The sequence below is a fragment of the Schistocerca americana genome, chromosome 3 (assembly GCF_021461395.2).
Source record: "Schistocerca americana isolate TAMUIC-IGC-003095 chromosome 3, iqSchAmer2.1, whole genome shotgun sequence".
NCBI lineage: Eukaryota > Metazoa > Arthropoda > Insecta > Orthoptera > Acrididae > Schistocerca > Schistocerca americana.
This window is the reverse complement of record NC_060121.1, coordinates 860,680,781-860,704,984: the sequence shown is the minus strand read 5'-3', so window position 1 is coordinate 860,704,984 and position 24,204 is coordinate 860,680,781. Positions and strand designations below refer to the sequence as shown.

Here is a 24,204-nt window from a genome sequence, read left to right as displayed (position 1 = left end):
CCAAGACTGTCCTTCAGGACAGAAGCAGTTAAAAGCAACTGACAGGGTGTACTTTCAGCCTCTGCTGAAAGCACTGGCATGCCAACACCAGCGAGTTGACCAATGGGGAATTTGGGAGGTGAGTGACATGTGTGGTCACTCGAGAGTCTTGGAGGATGGGATGCGGTTGCTTCTCTGACTTGCTTTCCATGTTTGAGAGAGAGCAGATGTTCTCTTGTACCCCACATTTTAACCAGGACAGACACTGTCCATCCCTGGCCCTGCTCACTGGGATCTGTTGCCAGGCAACAAACATGAACCGGCACTTCTCCTGTGTCTTATTTTATAAATTTCTTCCTAGATTGGCAGTTGAACTCTGCCTTCACACCCAGGGTGAACTCTCTATATATTCCATCACTGAGAATATATCCAAAGTTTCCTTCAATCGGCTCTTTTATTTTGACACCACCCTTCCGATACTCACCATTTCTGCAGCGCATCCTGTAGCTCACTTAGATCAGTATCAAACAGAAAAAGTGGAGTTAAGAGATACCGTCTGTATTACAAAATGTCGAAGCATAGTACTGGAATTAAGTGCCAAGTTAATTAATGGCCAAAGAAAACTTCATAATGGATGTTCTCCATCTGTTTTGTACTATAAAATGGTGAGTGATGAAACAACATTTGAAAGCATCGAAGTTTACTCACCAGCGATAACACAATACATACAAACATGTCAAACAATATCTATAGAGGAATACACAAGTTATGTTTATCTTATCCATTATGTTTTTTTCGTGTGTAGCATATGCTATAAAAACAACTGTATTTTTCTCCTTCAGTACAGCTGACTTTTACACTTAACAAAAGATTATTTAATAATTGCTTCAACAATTTATATTCTCAGTTTTACATGTAGTGTTGGCATCAACACAGTTTGTAAAACAAATTTTCGCTTTTAGATACCTGACCTCTGTTGTGGCGGAACACTCAGTGAACAAAATACTCATGTCATCACGGTGCGTTTGCAATTCACTACGAAAACAAATCAAAATAATAAAATAAAGGCTAAGAAGGCCCAACAGCAGAAAATCCAGTACTGTAATATGAGTGAGAATGGCGAAAATAGGTTAACTTTCGATAACCCATTTCCCTCATCAACGTCAAGGTCAAAACTTCCTTCCCGAGAAACCTTGACAGTGACGTTCCTTTGCGTTCTGTGGCGTTGATAGCGTGTGTGAATGCCGCCATTTGAAATACAAAGTGGAATGTTTTGACGTGACATTCTGTTGCGTCAAGTATGAATCATCCTTAATGGAAGAAATATTCAAGTCGTTATGTGTCACAAAAACGAAGCAAAATAATAAAATAAAGACTAAGATGACAAGAAAGCACAAATTCCACTTTTATATATTGAGTGAGCGTTGCAAAATCGATTTGACTTCCGATGTTAACAGACGACGACACCGTCTCCGCCGTCAACATCAAAACTTTCATGTAGAGAAACCTTGACTGTCCTTCACTCCGTTGATAGCTTGTTCGAATGACGCCATTTGAAACATTTTGTGGGATGTTTCGGCGTTCCTTCCCGTTAAGTATTAGTCGACCTGACTAAAAATCGGAAACAAAGATTAGACTCAAAAGGCATCGTTTGGATGCACATCGCCCGGATCAGGTTGGCTACACTTGTTCATGTTTGTACATCACAAAATATAAATGCAAGTTTTGGCGAGCGAAGATTGGAATAAGACTTAAAATAAAACTGCCAATAACGAGCTCATATGATTACTGTTAATTATTACCTCTGCTCAAACAACGTTATTTCTAGACTCAAACAATGTACATATACAGTTGTGTGCTTCACTAATAAGAACGAAAGACATTATTGCAGGTGTAACACATCGAGTTAAACTTGTTGCTGCGTACTTATGTTATGAGTTTTATACCCCTTGTATGATATTTCCCCTTTTAACTTTAATTATCAAAAATGTTCATGTAGATAACTTGAGACGAGCACACCTTTCAGTTTCTCTACTCGTTTACGGTATAATGAGAGCAAGAGTTTCCAATAAAGTATTTGTAGTGCATAGATTTTTCAAATTCGAAATCGTATATATGAAATAGATAAAATTGCCAGGACAGTGCGAAATAATATCACATTTTTCCCTAAAAGGAATATAAGCATGCGAATTATCTTGTCTCGGTTCAGAGATTATTCCGTGCTGAGAAACAATTTTTAGTTTTGAATTAAATTTTGGTTGCGTATGGTTTCGTAAGTAATCACAATCGTACATAATTTTCCCCTTGATACACGTGGAAAAATCTGATTCGATGTTTACGCTGTCTTTCCTGAGTAAATATAACCAACACGAGTGACGAATACACACGCCTCAGGTTTTGCTGTTGAACCAATGTGAAAATTTCTGTTTGTAACTTGTTCGTAATCAGTATTCCATTATGAGGTTATGTGTCGTGTTTGCTGTGCTGTTTTTCGTCGAAGCCGTCATCGGACAATTTGCAACCGTGCGAATGAAGAGTGTTGTTGTGAAAGATGACGAAGAAGACGATGATTTTGTAGCTACTGAAGAATGGCAAACAGTGAAAAAAGGTATCAAACTTTTATTTCTCTCTCGTAAGAATTATTAAAGTGACTGTATTTGATATCAGCCACAACTTGCAGAAAATATTCCGTTCAAAATACGAATCACACCGTTATGCTAAGATGTTGTCTTGTAAGAATTCACGCGACTAGGCAACAAACAATATAAGCAATACAAACAGAAAGATCCACGATAATGCATTTCAATTAGACCGCTTACTGCTCTCATGACAAGTGCTGAAGTTCGTATTTGAGTACTACTATGTGCAAATAAAGCTTCCCAGTCTCTGAAGGCTGTCCTGCATGATGGGATTTACGAAACACGTTTGTGAGTGAATGAAAAATGAATGCTGATAATAATTTTCCTTGTAATAACTTTTGATGGATTGTCTGATATGCGTAACAAATGACATTTTTTTTGCTTCCTCATTGTAGCCTTTGTATATTAAAATTTTTAATATCTTCACACACAGCTGTATAATATTACAGTTTCAGGCCTATAGCATATTGAAGCCAGATATTTTTCCTCCCACCGATTCACGGAGGGAGCTATGAAATTCAGTGTATCGATTTCTTCTAAATATATTAGTTGCTAAATGAATTCACTCTGTATTGTGAGTACCTGTTTCACTTGTAATTTTAATTCCATTATACCGTATCTGTACAGATCAGTTTTGCATAATGAGGTGACAAATAGGTCACAATCGTATCCTATTTATGGGTGTATTTTAAACGGTCAAACCTATTGTAGCAGAAGTTATCAGTGCAAAATACTTGCAACCTATTATTTTTATGCCAAAATAATGTCCTATGCGTTGTGCAGACAGTTTTTTAAGCCTTGTAAAGAGATTTATATGACAGGGCCTATACTGTCCTATACTGTTGGATAGATTTTGTCAACAAGCAGTAAAATCTTTATATATAAATGATCAGCTATTCTTAAATATGGTTGTTTTAAAATCAAGCTTTAGCAGAAATCATACTGTTATAACTCTGTGGGTCTCTAAATTGAACGTGAGGTACTTTGTAACACTCGAGTGCACATTGTGGAAGGATTTCAGTGATTTCTGTAAATGTACTAACCCTCTATTACTAAACCCATGTAACAATACCAGAGAAGGAAAGTTGCTACTCACCATATACCGGAGATACTGAGTCGCAGTAGGCACAAATAGTTTCAGCTCTCTGAGACTGCAGACATGTGTGCAAGTTGCATTTGCGTGAGTGTGTGTGTGAGTGGTATGTGTGTCTACTGCTGACAAAGGCCTTAATGGCCGAAAGCTATGAGTGTATGAATCTTTTTATTGTGCCTATCGCGACTCAGCATCTCCGCTATATAGTGAGTAGCAACTTTTCTTCTCTGTTATTGTTACATTCCATCCTGGACTTTCCATTGTTTGATTTAAACCCACGTAAGATTTACGAATACAGTTAGTACCAATTCGCAGTTCTCAGCAATCTGGTATTGTCAGTATAGAGTATAAAACAGAACATTTTGTACATATTTTGTGTGTGAAACACCACTACAGGCCTTACAATTGTAATTAGCTAGTACATGAACTATAAATTAGGACTTTATTTGAATAATGTATCGAGTAGTAAAATTGACGATGATTTTGGAACAATGTAATATTTTCCCCTCTGTAGTGTTCTAGAGCAAAGGTGAATGCCAGGATGATTTCTTCGTGAGAGCATGGTAGATTTCTTTCACCATCTTTCCTAAATCTGAGCTAGTGCTCTGTGTCGAATGGCCTTTTTGTCAACGGTATGTAACACCTTAATCTTCCTTCATTTTTTTCATTAGCTGCAATTGGAAAAAAATGGGATTGTGTACAAGAGTATCATCTTCATTGGGGCAATTTTTATGTGTAATATGGACAAATGGAATAAAAGTTTTCAAAATTATCTGAGGATGAGCTCAGAGATTAGAAATAAGACTAATCATGGCCATAGTTGCATCGTATCTGCAAATAACATTGGCAAGGCTTGTTTTGCCTCTTCGGTATCTGTTGCATTACGCATACTGGAATAAATTAAGTTCTCTGCTGTGGCAGTTGTCAGAAAAGAAAATAGCCTCACAACTTCTCCATTTAAAATTTGACTCAAAAGATTTCTGATTGACATTAAACACAACATTGATCCAAGGACTGCTGCAGGATAACACCACTGGTAATGTAAATGGGAGGACTGTAAACGATCAGTCCCAGGTAGCAGACTTGTTTAATAATCATTTCTTAAATGTAGTAGGAAATATAGGGACAGACACTTCAAGAAGAAAAATCAAAAGAGTATACTGAACAAACATATCTTACATATGGCCATCTCACCCAATTCTCCTTCTGAAAGTAAGAAAATTATATATTCTCTCAAAAATAAAAGCTCATCTAGATTTGATGGGTTTTCCAACAAAGTACTAAAGACTTGGCCCCACATAATAAACAATGTTTTTTTCTAAAATATGTAATGCATCATTATCTTAGGGCATTTTTCCAGAGATGTTGAAATGTGCTAATGTTAAAGCAGTCTACAAAAAAAGGTGATAGGAGAGATCATCATTAACTACCAACCGGTTTCACTACTGACATCATTAGCCAAAACTTTGTGATGGTCATGTATTTTTGCCACCTGTGCAACGATAATATCCCCAGTAAACCATAGTTTGGATTGCAGAAGAGTTGCTCAACTAAGCATGCCAGTTACACACTACCTCACCAAATTTGATCTATGATCATGTATGTAGTAGTAATAATAATAATAATAATAATAATAATAATAATAATAATAATAATAATAAGAGAGTTACATCATGAGTGTTTGTGAGAACAGTCATAGCAGCACAGAAAAGGACATGCGCACAAACTGAAAATGTGCCCCCAGACTAAAACGTTGCTGGAGTCCCATCTGCACAGAGCATCCATATGCATGTTAAGAGCATCAGCAATGTATTGGGCAAGTAGTAATGACAGGCACTAAGCATCGCTGGAAGTGGGGAAATGGGTGGAGGGTGGGGCTGCAGTGCAGTAACAGCAAAAAATCATAAAATAATAATGAACAAATTAACAAACAAATGCAAACCACATTACAATAAAAATGCAAGTATACATAGTTCAGGATGTATAAGATCAAAAACTGTGAGTGGAGTTATAAACAGAAAGGCTCGTAGTCACAAGTGCAGTACAATAAAACTAAAATTCAGAAAAGCACTAATAAAAGAAAAAAATTGACAGTAAATATAAAGCTAAAATGAAATAAAAAAATTTAAATGAAGTACAATAAAATACGTATGGTGGAAAACAGAGGCCTTGGTCTTAAATAACAAGTTGAATTAAAAAGTCATTAACTCTTAAAAATGGTAAAATACAATCATGGAAGACTTTATGAATATTTAACAATTTCAGTCTCTTCGAGACCATTGGGTCTCTTCCCTTTGGGAACATGATGTAAAACCATTAGGTTTCTAAGGGTGAGTTGTTGTTGGCTACTGGATATGGGATGTTCAGCAAAGACAAATTACATTTAACATGCCCCTTTGAAATGATTAAGCAAATCCGTTGTGCTAAGAAACTACGCTATGTGATCGAAAGTATCCGGACACCTAGCTGAAAATGACTCACAAGTTTGTGGTGCTCTCCATCAGTAATGCTGAAATTAAATGTGGTGTTGGCTCACCCTAGCCTTGATGACAGCTTCCACTCTCACAAGCATACATTCAATCAGATACTGGAAGGTTTCTTGAGGAATGGCAACCCATTCTTCACGGAGTGCTACACTTAGGAAAGGTGTCAATGTCAGTCGGTGAGACCCGGCACGAAGTTGCCGTTTCAAAACATCCCAAAGTTGTTTTGTAGGATTCAGGAGTCTGTGCAGGCCAGTCCATTACAGGGGTGTCATTGTCATGTAACCATTCTGCCGCAAGCCATGCATCATGAATAGGTGCTCGATCATGTTGGAAGATGCACTCGCATTCCCGAATTGCTCTTCAATAGTGGGAAGCAAGAAGGTGCTTAATGCATCAGTGTAGCCTGTTCTGTGATAGTGCCATGCAAAACAACAAGGGGTGCAAGCCCCCTCCATGAAAAACACGACCACACCATAACATCATTGCCTCCGAATTTTACTGCTAGCACTACACACGCTGGCAGATAACTTTCACCGGGTATTCACCATACCCACACCCTGCCATCGGATCGCCACATTGTGTACCGTGATTCGTTACTCCACACAATGTTTTTCCACTGCTCAATCATCCAATGTTTACACTCCTTACACCAAATGAGGTGTCGTTTTGCATTTACTGGCGTGATGTGCGGCTTATGAGCAGCCGCTCGACCATGAAATCCAAGTTTTCTCACCTCCTGCCTAACTGTCATGTACTTACAGTGGATCCTGATGCTGTTTGGAATTCCTGTGTGTTGGTACGGATATATGTCTGCCTATTACACATTACGGCGCTCTTTAATTGTCGGCAGTCTCTGTCTGTCACCAGATGAGGTCGGCCTGTACTCTTTTGTGCTGTACGTGTCCCTGATGTGGAATCAAACGCTCCCTTCCCTACAGCCTAGGTATTCGTGGCAAACGTATCTGCTCCAGTGATGAATCCCTCAACAATTACACCAATAACCTGACCAGTGCTTTCCTCTCTCACAACTATCCTGCAGACCTTGTCCACAAACAGATCTCCTGAGCAATATATTCCTCCCCGTCCAACAACAATGTTACTATCCCCAGACCACACAGAAGCATCCCCCTTGTCACCCAATATTATCCTGGCCTCGAATACATCAACAAATTACTCCACCAGGGATATGACTTTCTCAAGTCAACCCCTGAAATGAGATCATCCCTTGACAAAATTCTCCCCACACCACCCAGAGTTGCCTTTCATCGCCCCCCAAACCTCCGTAACATCCTTGTCAAACCCTACAATATTCCCAGACTACCTTCTCTACCCAGCGGTTCCTACCCCTGTAACCGACACCGTTGCAAAACCTGCCCCATGCATCCCCCCCACAACCACCTACTCCAGCCCCGCTACTGGTAAAACATACACAATTCAAGGCAGGGCCACATGTGAAACAACACATGTCATTTATCAGCTGACATGCCTGCACTGCACAGCCTTTTACATCGGTATGACAACAACTAAACTGGCTGAGCGCATGAACGGACACAGACGAACTTTCCGCCTAGGAGATGTCCATTACCCAGTAGCAGAGCATGCTCTCCAGCATAATTCTAGGGACCTAGGAACCTGCTACACCATATGTGCCATTTGGTTTCTCCCACCCAACACCAGTCCCTCGGAACTGCGGAGATGGGAACTTGCACTCCAACACATCCTTTCATCCCGCCATCCCCCTGGACTGAACCTACGTTTAACAATCTCACTCCCATTTACTCTTCAGTCTTCTCCTCTTTCCCTTTCCTCTTTAGCCATTCACGCATCTTTTCATCCTACATAGTTGTGTTTATCTTTATACTATATACCTCTTTACTTCTGTGTGCATCCTTTTTGGTTTGAAGCTGGCACAGTACTTACAGTAGAATATCTTTGGCTTCCCTCTGACAACCATGCCTCCATCCTTGCTACCCTCCCTGTTTTCATTTCCCTGTTGCTTCATAACCTGGGTTGTGAGTAACTGAATCCACTTTCCCTTCTTCCCTTTCTTTCCCCTCTCTCCTCCCTGATGAAGGAACAAAGTTCCGAAAGCTAGGAACATAAATTTTCTGTTCTGTTTTGTGTATCTATCGGCTGTACTGAGCTGAGGTAAGTACTGGCCAACCCCTCTATCTCTTTGTTAGTATTTTTTGAATTGTTTCACAAATATGACGAGGTAATGCCAGACAGTATTACCTTCAAACAGTGGGTCACAACTGACAGGGCAGAAATGATAACGCTGGTTAAATCTCTGGAAGAGTACTTAGAACCTTTATTTGATAACTTACATAAACTCAGAAGTCACCACTATGTTTCTAAAATCCAAAGTAAGTTTTTAAAGGACATGAAACTGAATGCATAGAGGTAGCTGATTTTGCATTTGTGATTCAGGATGCAATACAAGGGTAGCACTGGGTCAATGACCAGGCAACAGTGCATCCGTGTATTCTCTACTTTAAAAATGAGAAAGATGAAGTTCTTCAGTTTGCATTCTAAGCGACTACTTGGAGCACAACACTTTGGCTGTACGTATGTTTCAAAAGTGTGTAATAAATTACATAAAAGAAAATTTTCCCAAGGTTGAGAAGCGGATACACTTTTCAAATGGAAGTGGTAGTCAGTATAAGAACAATAATAATTCTTCAAATCTGTGTAACCACAAAGTAGACTTTGGGTTGGAGGCTGAATAGCACTTTTTTGCATCTTGCCATGGTAAAAATGCATGTGGTGGAGTAGGAGGTACAACAAAATGTGAAGTACCGTAACTAAAGCCAGCCTACAAAGACCAACCACAGACCAAATTCTCAAAGTACAGGACATGTATGTCTTTTTCAAGTAGAATATTTAAGGCATTACCTATTTTCCTATCAAGAAAGAAGAAGTAGTTCTGCATATGAAATTAACACTTCAAACCAGATTTGTAAACTGTATAGCAATAAAAACGACAAGGCATTTCCACAAATTCTTTATCATTCCAGAAAACTTAGTTTGATGCTGTGTAACATCAGAAACTGAAATTTACGAGGATCATTGTGTCAGTAAAATTACATCTCTGTCTTTAACGTTGAATGACTCAGTGGCATGTGTGTATGATGGACAGTGGTGGCTTGCAGAGGTTGAAAGAATGAGTTTGGAAAACAATGATGTTTTGTGCATTTTTACCACCCTGCTGGCCCAAAAACATCATTCAAGAAATCTACTAGTGACAAAGTTTGGATACCAATGAAAAATGTTTTAAGGAAACTTTCAGTGCTTGAACTTACCACAGCAACTCGGAGGTCGTATTCTGTACCACAGAAGCTGTCTTAACATTCACCACCAGGCTTAGGGACAGTCGCATCTCGAAGGATGTTAATTGAAAATATTTATTTTAAGTATGTGAAAAGAATATAAATGTTAATTTCAGCGATGTTTCCACTTTTTTTAAATAATTCAGTACCTTACTTCAATAATAACTAATTATATCCCGCCAATATCATACATGAATAGGCAACAGCCCAGATCAGTTGTAGACTAATGTGAATTATCTCCTCATTTTCAAAAATTCATATCTTTGTTCACAGTCAAGATATCAATGTTGAAATTTTTACAGTACATTGCTATCATATAGGTGTAGATAGCTAATCCCAAACTTCCAAAAAAATGAAAATTTTCAAATTTCAAAAATTCATAAAAAATTAAGGAAACATTTGTAAGTTCTGTATGAGGCTAGTAGTGTATGATATATAACTATAGGAAAAAAGATAGTGTCTCATAAATCACTCCTTGTTTGTTATTTTTGGACCTAAAAAGTGGATTTTGGAAAATTTGGATACCAAACTTTGGAGGTCATTTTGACTGGTTATTTTTTAATTTAGGGTAGTTTGTGTAATAGACAGTGTTGTAGAGGACACTTTTCTAAAAGCGATCATGTCAATTGCAATGTTGTAACTTAACCCAGTGCGGAGATATTCATATTTTTGCTAATGTCTCTAAATTGAAACAGTCGCACGTTTAAAAACAAAAATGGTCACTATTCAGTAAAGGTGAAAGATAAATTTTTTTAAAAACTGTTTTGAACTTCTCTATTATAGGGTAACCACATATAAAAAAATTCAAATATTTAAAAATGGTCAAGCAACCAACTTAATTTTTATTGGACCACTTCATTTGGATTGACCCTTCTTTATTTTTTTTACAGTTTGTGAACTTGAAGTTTCAGTTTTAGCTACCTGATTTTGACATTATATGTAAGATTTTTGCAGGTGTGATTGATGTGCATCTTCTGCAGTTTTTGACACTTACCTTCATGGATGTTTACAAAAAGCTTGTTCTGCTGTTTGCATTTAGTGAGGAGAGAGAAAATCCAAAGAAGAGGAGTATGTTTCAACATAGATTAATTTTGTTATAGTGAAAACTTCATGGAGATCGTCATGAGACTGTGTAGTTTCATTAAAAGGGGTGCTGTGCATCATGAAGTCTCCTGTTAAAATTCTGAGAGCATTCGTTTAAAGAAGTCAGGCGGTGTATTATTTCCTTCCACATACAACTCATTAAATGACAACAATGGAAATAGTAGATAGATTGTCCAGAGGCTTGCAGACAGTCCCTCATGCCATTTGTGACTGGAACAAAAAGAAAAGGAAAACTATAGCTGCTTTCAAAGCACCCTCCTCACACATAGTAATGTGACTTGTAGAGTACAGACATAGTGCTAAACAAGAATTGTGGCCTTCATATCAGACATTTGTGAACAAATAACTACTATCAGAGAAATCAGAGTTTATCAGCTTGTTACAGAGATGATGATGATGATGATGATGATTTCAATGAAATTTGTATCCTATTAGAATCACTCATACAGCAGTAGGACGTAGGTAAAGTGTTAACTTGGTATGTGGAATAGTTTTTTATGTGTAAAGCTTTTTAACATAATCGCAATATTATGAAAAGGATAGATATAGTTGCCATATAGTGAGGATATTGAGTTGCAGATAGGTACAACAAAAAGACTTTCAAACAAGTAAGCTTTTGGCCAGAAAGGCCTTCTTCTGAATTAGATAAGACATACACATACACAAGTGTTCACAGCTCCCCCCCCCCCCCCCCCCCCCCCCCCACACACACACACACACACACACACACGACCTCTGCCTGTGGCTGCCAAGGCCAGACTGTGATTAGCTGTGCTTGATGGGAGAAGCAGTCTGGGTGGTGGGGGTGAGGAGGAGGCTGGCTGGGGTGGGGAGGGAGAGGGATAGTGGGGTAAAGGTGGGGGACATTAAAGTGCAGTTTGTAGGAGCATACAGGATCAAGATGGAGAGAGGAGAGAAGGTAGGGCAGCTAAGTGCAGTCAGGAGGCTAGACAGAGGGCAAGTGGGAGAGGGGGTGGGGGGCAGTAGAAAAGGAAAGAAATAAAGACTGTGGGGGTGTTGGTGGAATAGAGGGTTGTGTAGTGCTGGGGTGGGGAAAGGTAGGTGGGTGAAGGACAATGACTATGAAGATTGAGGCCAGGAGGGTTACGGGAATGTAGGATGTATTGCAGGGAGAGTTCCCACCAGCAATTCAAAAAATCTGGTATTGGTAGGATGGATCCAGAGGGCACAGACAGTGAAGCAGTCATTAAAAAGAAGAATGTTGTGTTGGGCATATGTTGAATAGCAGTCTATCCTTTTCATAATATAATATTATCATTATTCCACCCTGGATTTTCCATTTTTCTAAAGTAATCATTTTTTTTATTTTTCAGACAATTGGTGTTTTTTTTTTTTTAAGATGGGTAAATTCTTATACTGTGCTGTCACAAAATGTTTTATTTTGTTTGCTTAATCACCATCATCATCCAAAATAAGGAGCCTGCCCTTTCTTTCATTTTCAACAGTTGGGAAATGGGCAACTAATTCAAACAATGGAAAAATCCGGGATAGAACATAGCAATAAGAACAACAGTGTGGTTTCAGTTGCCTGAGACTGCAGTTGTGTGTGAGAGTTGCATCTCTCTCTCTCTCTCTCTCTCTCTCTCTCTCTCTCTCTCTCTCTCTCTGTGTGTGTGTGTGTGTGTGTGTGTGTGTGTGTGTGTGTGTGTGTGTGTGGCTATTGTTGACGAAGGCCCATGGCCGAAAGCTTTAATTGTGAGAGTCTTTTTGTTGTACCTATCTGCGACTCAGCATCTCTGCTATATGGTGTGTAGCAACTTTCCTTCACATAATATTGCATGTAATTCAAACATAGCCATACTTTTTTTGAAGGATGATTGGCAGTAGTAGGTCCCAAAAGTGGAACTCTATATGAGTAGCAGCAGCAGCAAAAACAACAGCAACAGTTGTTTTCATCCTTGACTTACTTTTACGAGATAATTGGACAAGGGGTATTGTGTTAAAAATTCATATTTTATAGGCACATCCTTCCAGATCTAGTTTGACGAGGATAGGCCAGTCATCTGCCATGGCCTTGTAGTGGGAACTATCCTATGCATAATATGATTTGGACAGTCAACAATTATAGGCATTCATTCACTCACACATCACATTTCTTGAATTCCATCATCCCTTTACGTTCCAGTGTTTCCTGAATTCTGTGAGTTGACTACATGCTTTTTATCAGTGTCCAGAGCAGCAAAGTTGTGGGAATGTCGTGGCTAAAGCTAGCAGACTTGCAGTTGTTTCTCTTTGAACCTGCTGCATGGGGTAGCCGCATGGTCTGAGGCGCCTTGTCACGGTTGGTGCGGCTACCCCCCAGTCGGAGGTTTGAGTCCTCCCTCGGGCATGGGTGTGTGTGTGTTGTCCTTAGTGTAAGTTATTTTAGGTTAGATTAAGTAGTGTGTAAGCCTGGAGACTGATGACATCGGCAGTTTTGTCCCATAGTCCTTACCACAAATTTCCAAATTTTTCTTTAAACCTCTTGCCGAATTTGGCAGGTTTGTGTGCAGTCCAGTCACCTACCACATTCCTAACCTTGGTGCTGCCAATTACAGCTGTTAAATGCTCTAATTCTGAAAATAACTCACTACCTGGCACATTTATATTTGTATTTCTAGTGAGAAGGCATTGTCCATTCTCAGATCATAAAATACATGCTGTGGTTCAATCATACCATGTATAAACCACATTTTTTGTTTGAAAGCATCATTTATATATGTTATGATTGAGCCATGGTCTGTATTTTGTGATCTGGCGATTGCCAAAATTGGTCATTTCATTGTAACTGTGATTGTGCTGGATGGTAAGTCATTTTCAAAACAGTCACTCACTGTGTTCTTTGGCTCAACAGAAATGTCATCCTTTCCAAAATATTTAATTCTGCCTGTGGCAACATGAAAAACCACATAGTCTCCACACTGTCAACCATTTCTAGTCTGCAGCTTTGATTCTAACTGATTACTTTTAGAAAGACTGCAATACATTCTATGCATAGTTTTGTCACTGAGGATGACACTTGAGCCAATTATTTCATGCTGTAAGTCAAACAGCAATCATAGCAGTGGTGGAAGTGGGTGAATCTGAGCCAAAACACATCAAGTTGAATTAATTTCCTGGAATGCTTTAGATCAGTATTGTCTGGGTTCTATAAGTGATTTCTTATTTATCTTCACCTTGCAAGAGGTAAAACTGTTGAATACTATGAAAACTACAGGAGAAGAGACCTGGAGTATAAGTATGGGCCCACAAAATTTTCTCCACTTTATTTATATATATTTATGCACACTTACATTATTTTTTTTAAATTAATGCCCTTCATCATAACAACCCAATTGCAGTAAAGTGTCCTACTCAAATTTCACTCAGCCTTATTATTTACAATATGGAACATTGAATATTTCAATGATTTTGCTTGATTAGAGACAGGAAATAGTAGAATTCCATTCTTCTTCTGTGACATACATCTAAATTTTTGTGCTTACTCCACAAGCCATCATAGGGTGTGTGTGGCAGCGGGTACTTGTACCACTGTTAGTCATTCCCTTTCCTGTTCTATTTACAAATGGAGCAGTGAGAAGCAATTGTCAGTACATTTCCATAAGAGCCCTGCAAGCAGCAGCAGACCACTAACACTATTCAAACATTACAAGAATGTTTTTCTTACCCAAATGCACTAACTTACATTTTTCAACATTGAGAGCAAGCTGCCACTCATTGCACCAAGTAGAAATTCTATCCAAGTCATCCTGTTTTCTCCTACAGTCCCCTGACGACAGCAGTTTCTCATACTCTACAATGTCATTGGCAAAGAGTTGCAAATTGCTGCTCACTCTAACTGTCAGGCAGTTTATATAAAGAGAGAATGGTCCTATTACACTTCCCTGGGGCCCTCCTGACAATACCTCTCTCTCTGAGGAACACTTGCTGTCCAGGACAACGTGCTCTATTACTTAACAACTTTTCGAGCCACTCACTTATCTGAGAACATATTCTGTATGCTGAGACCTTAATTGACAGTCTTGAGTGTGACACTGACAACCACTTTCTGGAAATTTGTTAATATGGACTCTATACCTGTTCCCATTCGTATATAGTTCACGAGATATCATTCGAGAAAAATGCAAGTTGAGTTTTACACAAACAATGCTTTCAGAATTAAATTTGTGAATAGAAATTTTTCTGTGTCAAAGAAGGCACAGATTATTATTATTATTATTATTATTATTATTATTATTATTAGATTCAAACTTAGGACATTCTCAAGAATTCTGCAGCAAACCAATGTTAATCTTTTACCCTTCTTATGGGAGTCCTCTGTACTTTTTTCCAGTCATTTAAGACTTTGCTGGGTGAGGTATTTATTGTAAACGTGAGCTAAGTAAAAAGTACTTCCTGTTAAACCAAATTGAGATCCTATCTGGGACCTGACAACTTATTTATTTTTTTAACCCTCTTAGTGATTGTCCATTTTCTAGCCTGTGGCAAGATCTAACATGTGATGGTGGAAATTGCGTGCATTGTGAATTGATTTTCTTTAGAGTGCGATTAATGGTAACTTTAAACTTTGCCCATAATTCCTCTACATCCATCATGTTGAAACTAAGTGATGTTCTTTCATTGCCTAAGTAGGATGCTAACAACTGTTTACTTGCTCTTTCCAGCATAAAAACTCTCCTTGCTTTCATGACAGATATATCAACTTTCTTAACCGTCATGGTCATGATGGCATTGTGTTTGCTAATCCCTGGCGTTCTATGGATCGGAGCATGGAATCTCAGATCCCTTAATCGGGCAGGTAGGTTAGAAAATTTAAAAAGGGAAATGGATATGTTAAAGTTAGATACAGTGGAAATTAGTGAAGCTCGGTGGCAGGAAGAAGCTGACTTTTGGTCAGGTGAATACAAGGTTATAAACACAAAATCAAATAGGGGTAATGCAGGAGTAGGTTTAATATTGTATAAAAAATAGGAGTGCAAGTAAGCTACTATGAACAGCGTAGTGAACACATTATTGTTGCCAAGATAGACACGAAGCCCAAGCATACCGCAGTAGTACAAGTTTATGTGCCAACTAGCTCCGCAGATGACGAAGAGATTGAAGAAATGTATCGTAAGATAAAAGAAATCATTCAGATAGTGTGGGGAGATGAAAATTTAATAGTCATGGGGGGTCTGGAATTCGATAATAGGAAATGGGAGAGAAGGAAAAGTAGTAGGTGAATGTGGAATGGGGGTAAGGAATGAAAGAGGAAGCCACCTGGTAGAATTTTGCACAGAGCATAACTTAATCATAGCTAACACTTGGTTCAAGAATCATGAAAGAAGGTTGTATATGTGGAAGAGGCCTGGAGACACTGGAAGATTTCAGATAGCTTATATAATGGTAAGACAGAGATTTATGAACCAGGTTTTAAATTGTGAGACATTTCCAGGGGTAGATGTGGACTCTGACCACAATTTATTGGTTATGAACTGTAGACTAAAACTGAAGAAACTGCAAAAAGGTAGGAATTTAAGGAGATGGGACCTGGATAAACTGAAAGAACCAGAAGTTGTACAGAGTTTCAGAGATAGCATTAGGAAACAATTGACAAGAATGGGGGAAAGAAATACAGTAGAAGAAGGATGGGTAGCTTTGAGAGGTGAAATAGTGAAGGCAGCAGAGGATCAAGTAGGTAAAAAGACGAGGGCTAGTAGAAATCCTTAGGTAACAGAAGAGATATTGAATTTAATTGATGAAAGGAGAAAATATAAAAATGCAGTAAATGAAGCAGGCAAAACAGAATACAAACGTCTCAAAAAAAGAGATCGTCAGGAAGTGCAGAATGGGTAAGCAGGGAGGGCTAGAGGACAAATCTAAGGATATAGAGGCATATATGACTAGGGGTAAATCAGATACTCCTACAGTAAATCCCTCTGTGGGTCCGGGCCTTAGAATAGGCCTGAGGTATTCCTGCCTGTCGTAAGAGGCGACTAAAAGGAGTCTCTCACATTTTGGCCTTTATGTGATGGTCCCCTGTAGGGTTTGACCTCAATTTTTCAAAATTTTCCTGAAGAGTGAGCCATTTGGGGAAGGACATCTTACATGGTGCATAGTGTCCATTATGTGCTGAGACGTCTCGCGTCCTTCATCAACGTGGATCTGCACTTCTGCTCGTTCTCTAGCTGTTGAACGAGGTCACCCTCCAAGGTGCATTTTTGTCCATCCTCTGTGCAGTATCGCTTTCTGCACTGTCGACAATAATGGACTTCCCCCCCAGGGGGTCCACAACTCTTTTGTGGACACGTGCGTAGCGAGCACGGGACCCCGAGCTAATGTGGCCCTCCTTCCTTTCCGGGCTGCATACCTTCCCTTCCCTTTCCGCATCCCTCCCCGTCCCCCATCTTCGCCCCCCCCCCCACCTCTGGCTATTTCCTTCCCTTTCTCCCCCTCTGGGAGTATGGTTTGTGCCTACGTCCGGAGACGGACGCTCGAAACTTTTCCAACTTACTTGCCTTCTACACTTACAAGTCCTCGTCCTTCCTCTGTCCTTCTCTTTTCCTTCCCTCTTCTCCTTGCCCTTTTCTCCGCTGCGGCGTTTGAGACCCCCTCTTCTTTCCTTTCCCTTTCTCTTTTTTCCTCCCTGTGCGTGTCTGAAGGCCGACCCACGCACTTCCATGCGTAGCCGGTGACGGGGTAACGCGTAATTCCCCGCCCCGGGTAGACAGGTAGGACACGTACGTACCCCCTGGTAACGGCCAGGCCCAGGGAGGGGTGATTACCCGAGCTGATACCTTCCGAAAGTGCCGATTGGTCCCTCCGTCCGGTTGTCGGGAGGTGTGACCTGAGGTGTGAACAATCACCTAAGGCGGGTGTGCCCTCGGTGAGGGCCCCCACAAGGGAGGAGCGCGCCATCGGAGACGCCGGTAATCATGGGGGATTCTTCCGCAATGGTTTCCTCACCTTCCACTATGTCTGCTCACAAACGTAAGTTCACTGAGTCTCAGCAACAGACGGTTCTTCCATCGTTACCACAGTTCCTTGTTGTTTCTCGGTCTGACGAAGGTCACGACTTTTCCACGGTCAACCCTTTCATTATTCAGAAAGGTGTCGACGCAATTGCGGGTCCCGTAAAGTCTTGTTCCAGATTACGGAATGGTACCCTGTTGTTAGAAACACACAGTGCCCTCCAGGCTCAAAAATTGCTGCGTACTTCTCTGCTCCACACCTTCCCTGTCCGGGTGGAACCGCACCGTACCTTAAATTCCTCGCGTGGAGTCGTTTATACACGCTCCCTCGATGGATTGTCTGACGAAGAAATTCAGCACTACCTGTCTGACCAGGGCGTCACCGCTGTTCATCGGGTTATGAAAAGGGTTGACTCGAACATCATTCCGACCCGCACTGTCTTCTTGACATTTGACAAAGTTCAACTCCCATCAAAAATCAAAGCAGGCTATGAGATAATTTCCGTTCGCCCTTATGTCCCAAACCCTACGCGTTGCTATCGATGTCAGCGGTTCAATCACACCAGCCAGTCCTGTTCCAATCCGGCCAAATGTGTTACGTGTGGCAAGGATGCCCATGAGGGTGCTTGTCCACCTCCATCCCCTCACTGCATCAACTGTTTGGGTGACCACGCTGCTTCCTCTCGAGATTGCCCCGTTTTTAAGGACGAAAAGCTGATCCAGGAAATAAGAGTGAAGGAAAAGGTGTCGACCTTTGCTGCTCGAAAGTTACTCGCCAGTCGACAGCCCACCGTGCCTCAGAAAGGAAAATACAGCGCTGTCCTTGCTTCTCCTCGGTCAACAAAGGAGGCGGCCACGCAGACTTGCGACCTCACATTTAGTACCACGGTCGTCAGATCGGCCAGCGCAAAGATCGCCCGTTCAACCTCACCTCTTTCGCCTGCCCACTCTATGGCTCACCCTTCGTCAGGTTCTGCTAAATCTCGAGCCCAAAAGTCAGACGCCAAGTCTTCAAAAAAAGAGCATTCTCGTGAAGAGTTTTTACGTACTACAACTTCACAACCATCGGTTCCTCCTTCATCTAAACATACCTCCAAGAAGGCTACGAAGAAACACAGTTCCTCTCCTTCTCCGCCAAGGCGTGTCCCATCTACAGCACCACCTGGCGGAAATCGCCCTCGGCCATCTTCTGTGTCGCCGAGGCGCACTGTTGGTGGCCGGTCAACTGGCCGATCGTTGGTGGCAGGAGCTGCTCCTGACCAACCTATGGATCAGGATCTTCTGCCTTCGACTGAATGCCATTCCATGCTGTCGGTCGCAAGCTCTGAGCAGTCGTTGAGTTGACAGCACCCTTGGTCACGTTCCTCCCTTTTCTGTTCACCCAATGTCCATTGTCCACTGGAATATCCGCGGCATTCGCGCCAATCGGGAGGAATTGTCGATCCTCTTACGATCCTACTCGCCGGTCATCTTCTGTCTTCAGGAAACAAAGCTGCGTCCCCATGACCGCTTTGTTCTCCCTCATTTTCAGTCCGTCCGATATGACCTCCCCTCTGTTGAAGGCACTCCAGCCCATGGAGGACTCATGATTCTGCTCCATGATACTCTCCATTATCACCCAATCCCCTTAAACACTTCCTTCCAAGCTGTCGCCGTCTGTCTTTCCCTTTCTGGGTACACGTTCTCTCTTTGTACGGTATACATTCCATCGTCTACACCAATGGCACGAGCTGATCTCCTTCATCTTCTTGATCAGCTTCCACCCCCCTATTTGTTGGTTGGGGACTTCAATGCCCACCACCCGCTTTGGGGATCTCCACATCCTTGTCCACGTGGCTCACTATTGCTAGACGTCTTCCACCAAGCAGATCTAGTCTGCCTCAACACTGGGGTCCCCACATTTTTATCTGCCTCCACGGCAAATTTATCCCATTTGGACCTTGCGGTTGGTACTGTTCCGCTAGCTCGGCGCTTCGAATGGTTCGCCATTGATGATACACACTCGAGTGACCACTTTCCATGTGTTCTTCGACTGCAGCCTCAACTGCCATATATGCGCTCGCGACGCTGGAAGTTTGCCCAAGCCGATTGGACACTTTTTTCGTATCTAGCGACATTCGATGACCGTCGCTTTCCCAGCGTCGACGATGAGGTCACACATTTTACCGACGTTATTCTCACAGCTGCGGAACGTTCAATACCACGCACCTCCGAATTGCCCCGGCGCCCTCCAGTTCCTTGGTGGAACGAGGCATGCCGTGACGCAATACGTGAGCGGCGACGTGCTCTTCGCATTTTCCGTCACCATCCAACTTTGGCCAACTGTATCCGATATAAGCAGCTCCGTGCGCGATGCCGTCGCGTCATCCGCGATAGCAAGAAGGCAAGCTGGAAATTCTTTATTAGCTCATTTAACACCTTCACTCCCTCCTCGGAAGTTTGGAGTCGGCTTCGACGGTTCTCAGGCGCGCCTAGTTTCTCCCCGGTCTCTGGGCTCACTGTCGCGCATGATACCTTAGTGGACCCCGTCGCAATTTCTAACTCATTGGGTCAGCACTTTGCTGAGATTTCGAGCTCTTCAAATTACCCGCCAGCGTTTCTCCCGAAGAAACGTGCAGCGGAAGTGCGACATCTTGCTTTCTCCTCTCAAAATCGCGAAAGCTACAATACTGTTTTCTCCATGCGCGAACTCCAACATGCACTCTCTTCTTCTCGCTCCTCCGCCCCAGGACCGGATGGTATCCATGTCCAAATGTTGCTGCATTTATCAACCCATAGCCTGCGTTACCTCCTTCGCCTTTATAATCGAATTTGGACCGACAGTACCTTTCCCAGGCGATGGCGGGAAGCTATTGTCGTTCCCGTTCCGAAACCTGGAAAGGACAAACATCTCCCCTCTAGCTATCGCCCCATTTCTCTCACGAGTAGTGTCTGTAAGGTTTTGGAGCGTATGGTGAATTACCGTTTAGCTTGGTGGCTGGAGTCCCGCAGTCTTTTAACACCAGCCCAATGCGGATTCCGAAAGCATCGTTCTGCTGTTGACCATCTTGTTGCTCTCTCCACTTATATCATGAACAATTTTCTCCGGAAACGCCAAACGGTAGCAATATTTTTTGATCTGGAGAGAGCGTACGATACCTGTTGGAGAACAGGCATCCTCCGCACACTGTTCTCTTGGGGCTTTAGAGGCCGGCTGCCCCTTTTTCTTCGCGAATTTATGGCAGAGCGCACATTTAGGGTGCGGGTGAACACTACTCTCTCCCGTACTTTCTCCCAAGAAAACGGGGTACCCCAGGGCTCCGTGCTGAGTGTTGTACTGTTTGCCATCGCCATAAATCCAATTATGGATTGTCTCCTTCCTGATGTCTCGGGCTCCCTCTTTGTGGACGATTTTGCGATCTACTACAGCTCTCAACGGACCAGCCTTCTTGAAAGACGTCTTCAAGGATGTCTCGATCGCCTCCACTCGTGGAGCATCGAAACCGGCTTCCGTTTCTCACCCAGTAAGACCGTTTGTGTTAATTTTTGGCGACGTAAGGAGTTTCTTCCGCCCTCCTTACATCTAGGTCCTGTCAACCTTCCGTTTTCCGACGTCGCTAAATTCTTGGGTCTTATGTTTGACAGAAAACTGTGCTGGTCCTCCCACGTTTCCTATCTTTCGGCTCGCTGTCTGCGTTCCCTTAACACCCTCCGTGTCCTGAATGGTACCTCTTGGGGAGCGGACCGAGTGGTCCTTCTCCACCTCTATCGCGCCTTAGTGCGCTCGAAATTGGATTATGGAAGCATAGTCTACTCCTCTGCTCGGCCGTCTATTCTTCGGCGTCTCGACTCTATCCACCACCGTGGATTACGTTTAGTGTCTGGAGCTTTTTACACCAGCCCTGTGGAAAGCCTTTATGCTGAGACTGCTGAACCTCCGCTGTCCAATCGGCGGGCAGTCCTTCTGAGTCGTTATGCTAGCCATCTGTCTTCCATGCCTGCTAATCCAGCCCATAACCTTTTTTTCGACGCCTCCTTTGATGTCTGGTATGCAGGCCGCTCCTCCTCCCTACTACCCCCGGGAGTCTGCTTCCGTCAACTGCTCCATTCTCTTTCCTTCCGCTTTCCTAAAACCTTCTTGACAACTTGGGGTACAGCACCGCCTTGGCTCCGTCCCCGGATCGACTTGCTCAGAGACCTATGTCAATTTCCCAAGGATGGTACCCCTACACTTGTTTACCGTCGGGCATTTGCTGCTCTCTGTGCACAAATGACGGAAGCCACATTTATTTACACCGATGGCTCGAAAACATCGTTAGGTGTAGGGAGTGCCTATATTGTTGGCGACACCCCAAGTCACTTTCGGCTTCCCGACCAGTGTTCGGTTTATACTGCGGAGCTTTACGCTGTTCTCCAGGCTGTCCACTACATCCGCCGCCATCAGCGGATACAGTACGTAATCTGCTCAGATTCTCTCAGCTCTCTCCTAAGTCTCCAAGCTCTTTACCCTGTGCACCCTCTGGTCCACCGGATTCAGGACTGTCTGCGCTTGCTCCACCTGGGGGGCGTCTCAGTGGCGTTCCTCTGGCTCCCGGGACATGCTGGTATCTGTGGAAATGAGGCGGCCGATATAGCGGCCAAGGCTGCAGTCTCTCTTCCTCGGCCAGCTCTTCAGTCTCTTCCGTTTACCGATCTAAGGAGCGGTTTATGTCGCCAAGTTACTCATTTATGGCATGCGCATTGGTCAACACTTCCCCACAATAAATTGCGGGAAGTGAAAGCCCTTCCTTGCGCTTGGACCTCTTCCTCCCGAACGCGTCGTCGGGAGGAGGTAATTTTAGCTCGACTCCGGATAGGGCACTGTCTTTTTAGTCATCGACATCTTTTAAGCGGTGATCCTCCCCCACTCTGTCCCCACTGCTCTCAGCTGTGGACGGTCAGACACCTTTTAATTGAATGCCCCTATTTTAATCCGTTACGCTCCCGTCTACAGCTCTCGCCTGATCTATCGTCGATTTTAGCAGATGACACGCGCTCAGCTGACCGCGTTCTACAGTTTATTAGTGACAGTGAAATGACGTCAGTCATTTGAAGCTTTTTTTTGGGGACAACCAACCCCTTTCTATAGTGGACTTTTAAGCATTCCTTCTGCCTTTAGTTTCTCAAATTTTATGACTTTGTTTCCATTGCTGCTGATTTTAAATTTCGTTTTTTTTCCTGTTTTCTACGTCACGGGCTGGGCGCTAATGACCATAGAAGTTTTGCGCCCTAAAACCACAAAAAAAAAAAAAAAAAAAAAAAAAAAAAAAAAAAAAAAAAAAAAAAAAAAATGGACTTCTTAGCTCATTTGCGCCCAATATCCAGCACAGTAGCCAGCCCATTATGGTGGGGCTGCCATGTACCCTGTTGGTTGTAGCCCCCTAACCACATAGGGAGTGCTCTGCTGATGCCTGCGCTGTTAACTCCCCACATATGCCAAGGAGTAGATGCCTGTCACCCTGGGGCATCGGGACTCTTGGCAAGGCCATCCTGCCAGTTGGCCTTTGCTGCGGCGGGGTGGCACCCATGGGGAGGGCGCCTGGTCGGAGTGGGTGGCATCAGGGCATCAGGGTGGATGACACGCCATGAAGCATAGTACGTCATCTCTTGCTGCAGGTCAAACACCAGCAGTCAAGGTCTAACTTCAATGCTAAGAAATATGACTACAAATCCTTCCCCCCCCCCCTCCCGGCCACACCATGGGAGGTACGCCAGGTTAAGGATGGCAGCGAAGCTTATTCATCCCGGTACCTTGTATGTATGAGAGTTGATGGGGAATCTTTCTTCTCAATCAGACCTCAGTTTTTTGTGGAGCATTTAGAGGACAAGTTTGGGGAGATGGAGGGCTTGCCCAAAATTTGTTCAGGCTCGGTCGTGATCAAAACAGCATCCTCTGCTCAGTTACGAGCACTACTCGCCTTTGACAAGCTGGGGGATGTTTCTGTTTCCAACATGCCTCATAACAGCTTAAATATGGTCCAGGGTATCATATTCACAGGGACCTTCTTTTGCAGTCTGACAATGAGCTGTGTGCCAATTTAGAGCAGCAATGTGTCCACTTCATCCAGCACGTCCAACGGGGTCCAAGCCATAATCAGGTTGCCGCCAGTGCCTTCCTCTTGGCCTTCGAGGGTGACACATTACCCGAGAAGGTCAAGGTGATGGTCTACCGCAGTGACGTAAAGCCATATATCCCTCCCCCGATGCAGTGCTCTAAGTGCTGGAAGTTCGGCCATATGTCTTCCCGCTATACTTCCAGTGTCATTTGTTGGGATTGTGGACGTCCTTCACATCCCAATATTCCCTGTGCCCCGCCTCCCATCTGTGTCAACTGCGGAAAGCAACATTCACCTTGCTCGCCAGACTGCAGGATTCTTCAGAAAGAAAGAAAAATAATGGAATACAAGACCCTGGACTGACTGACCTACACTGAGGTTAAGAGAAAATATGAGAGGCCACATCCTGTGCATATGACGTCAACCTACGTTGCCTCTACAACAACGATTTTACCATCTTCCATTCTGCTGCGTACAGTTGGCTCTCAGAGCTGTCAGACTCCACCTGCCCCCTTGATGATGGGGGGCACTTCCCTCCCTGTTGCTCCTG

At 42.8% G+C, this 24,204-nt stretch overlaps 1 protein-coding gene across 1 annotated transcript in view; it reads left to right on the top strand.

Moving 5' to 3' along the window:
• The first annotated feature begins 1,673 nt into the window (after positions 1–1,673).
• The window catches only part of LOC124605537 (nucleotide exchange factor SIL1), a 113,456-nt gene continuing 90,925 nt past the window's right edge, over positions 1,674–24,204 (top strand). Inside the window, exon 1 of the mRNA XM_047137290.1 lies at positions 1,674–2,587. Coding sequence (XP_046993246.1) covers positions 2,437–2,587 — 151 coding nt within the window. The 5' untranslated portion in view covers positions 1,674–2,436. The remainder of the gene's footprint in view (positions 2,588–24,204) is intronic.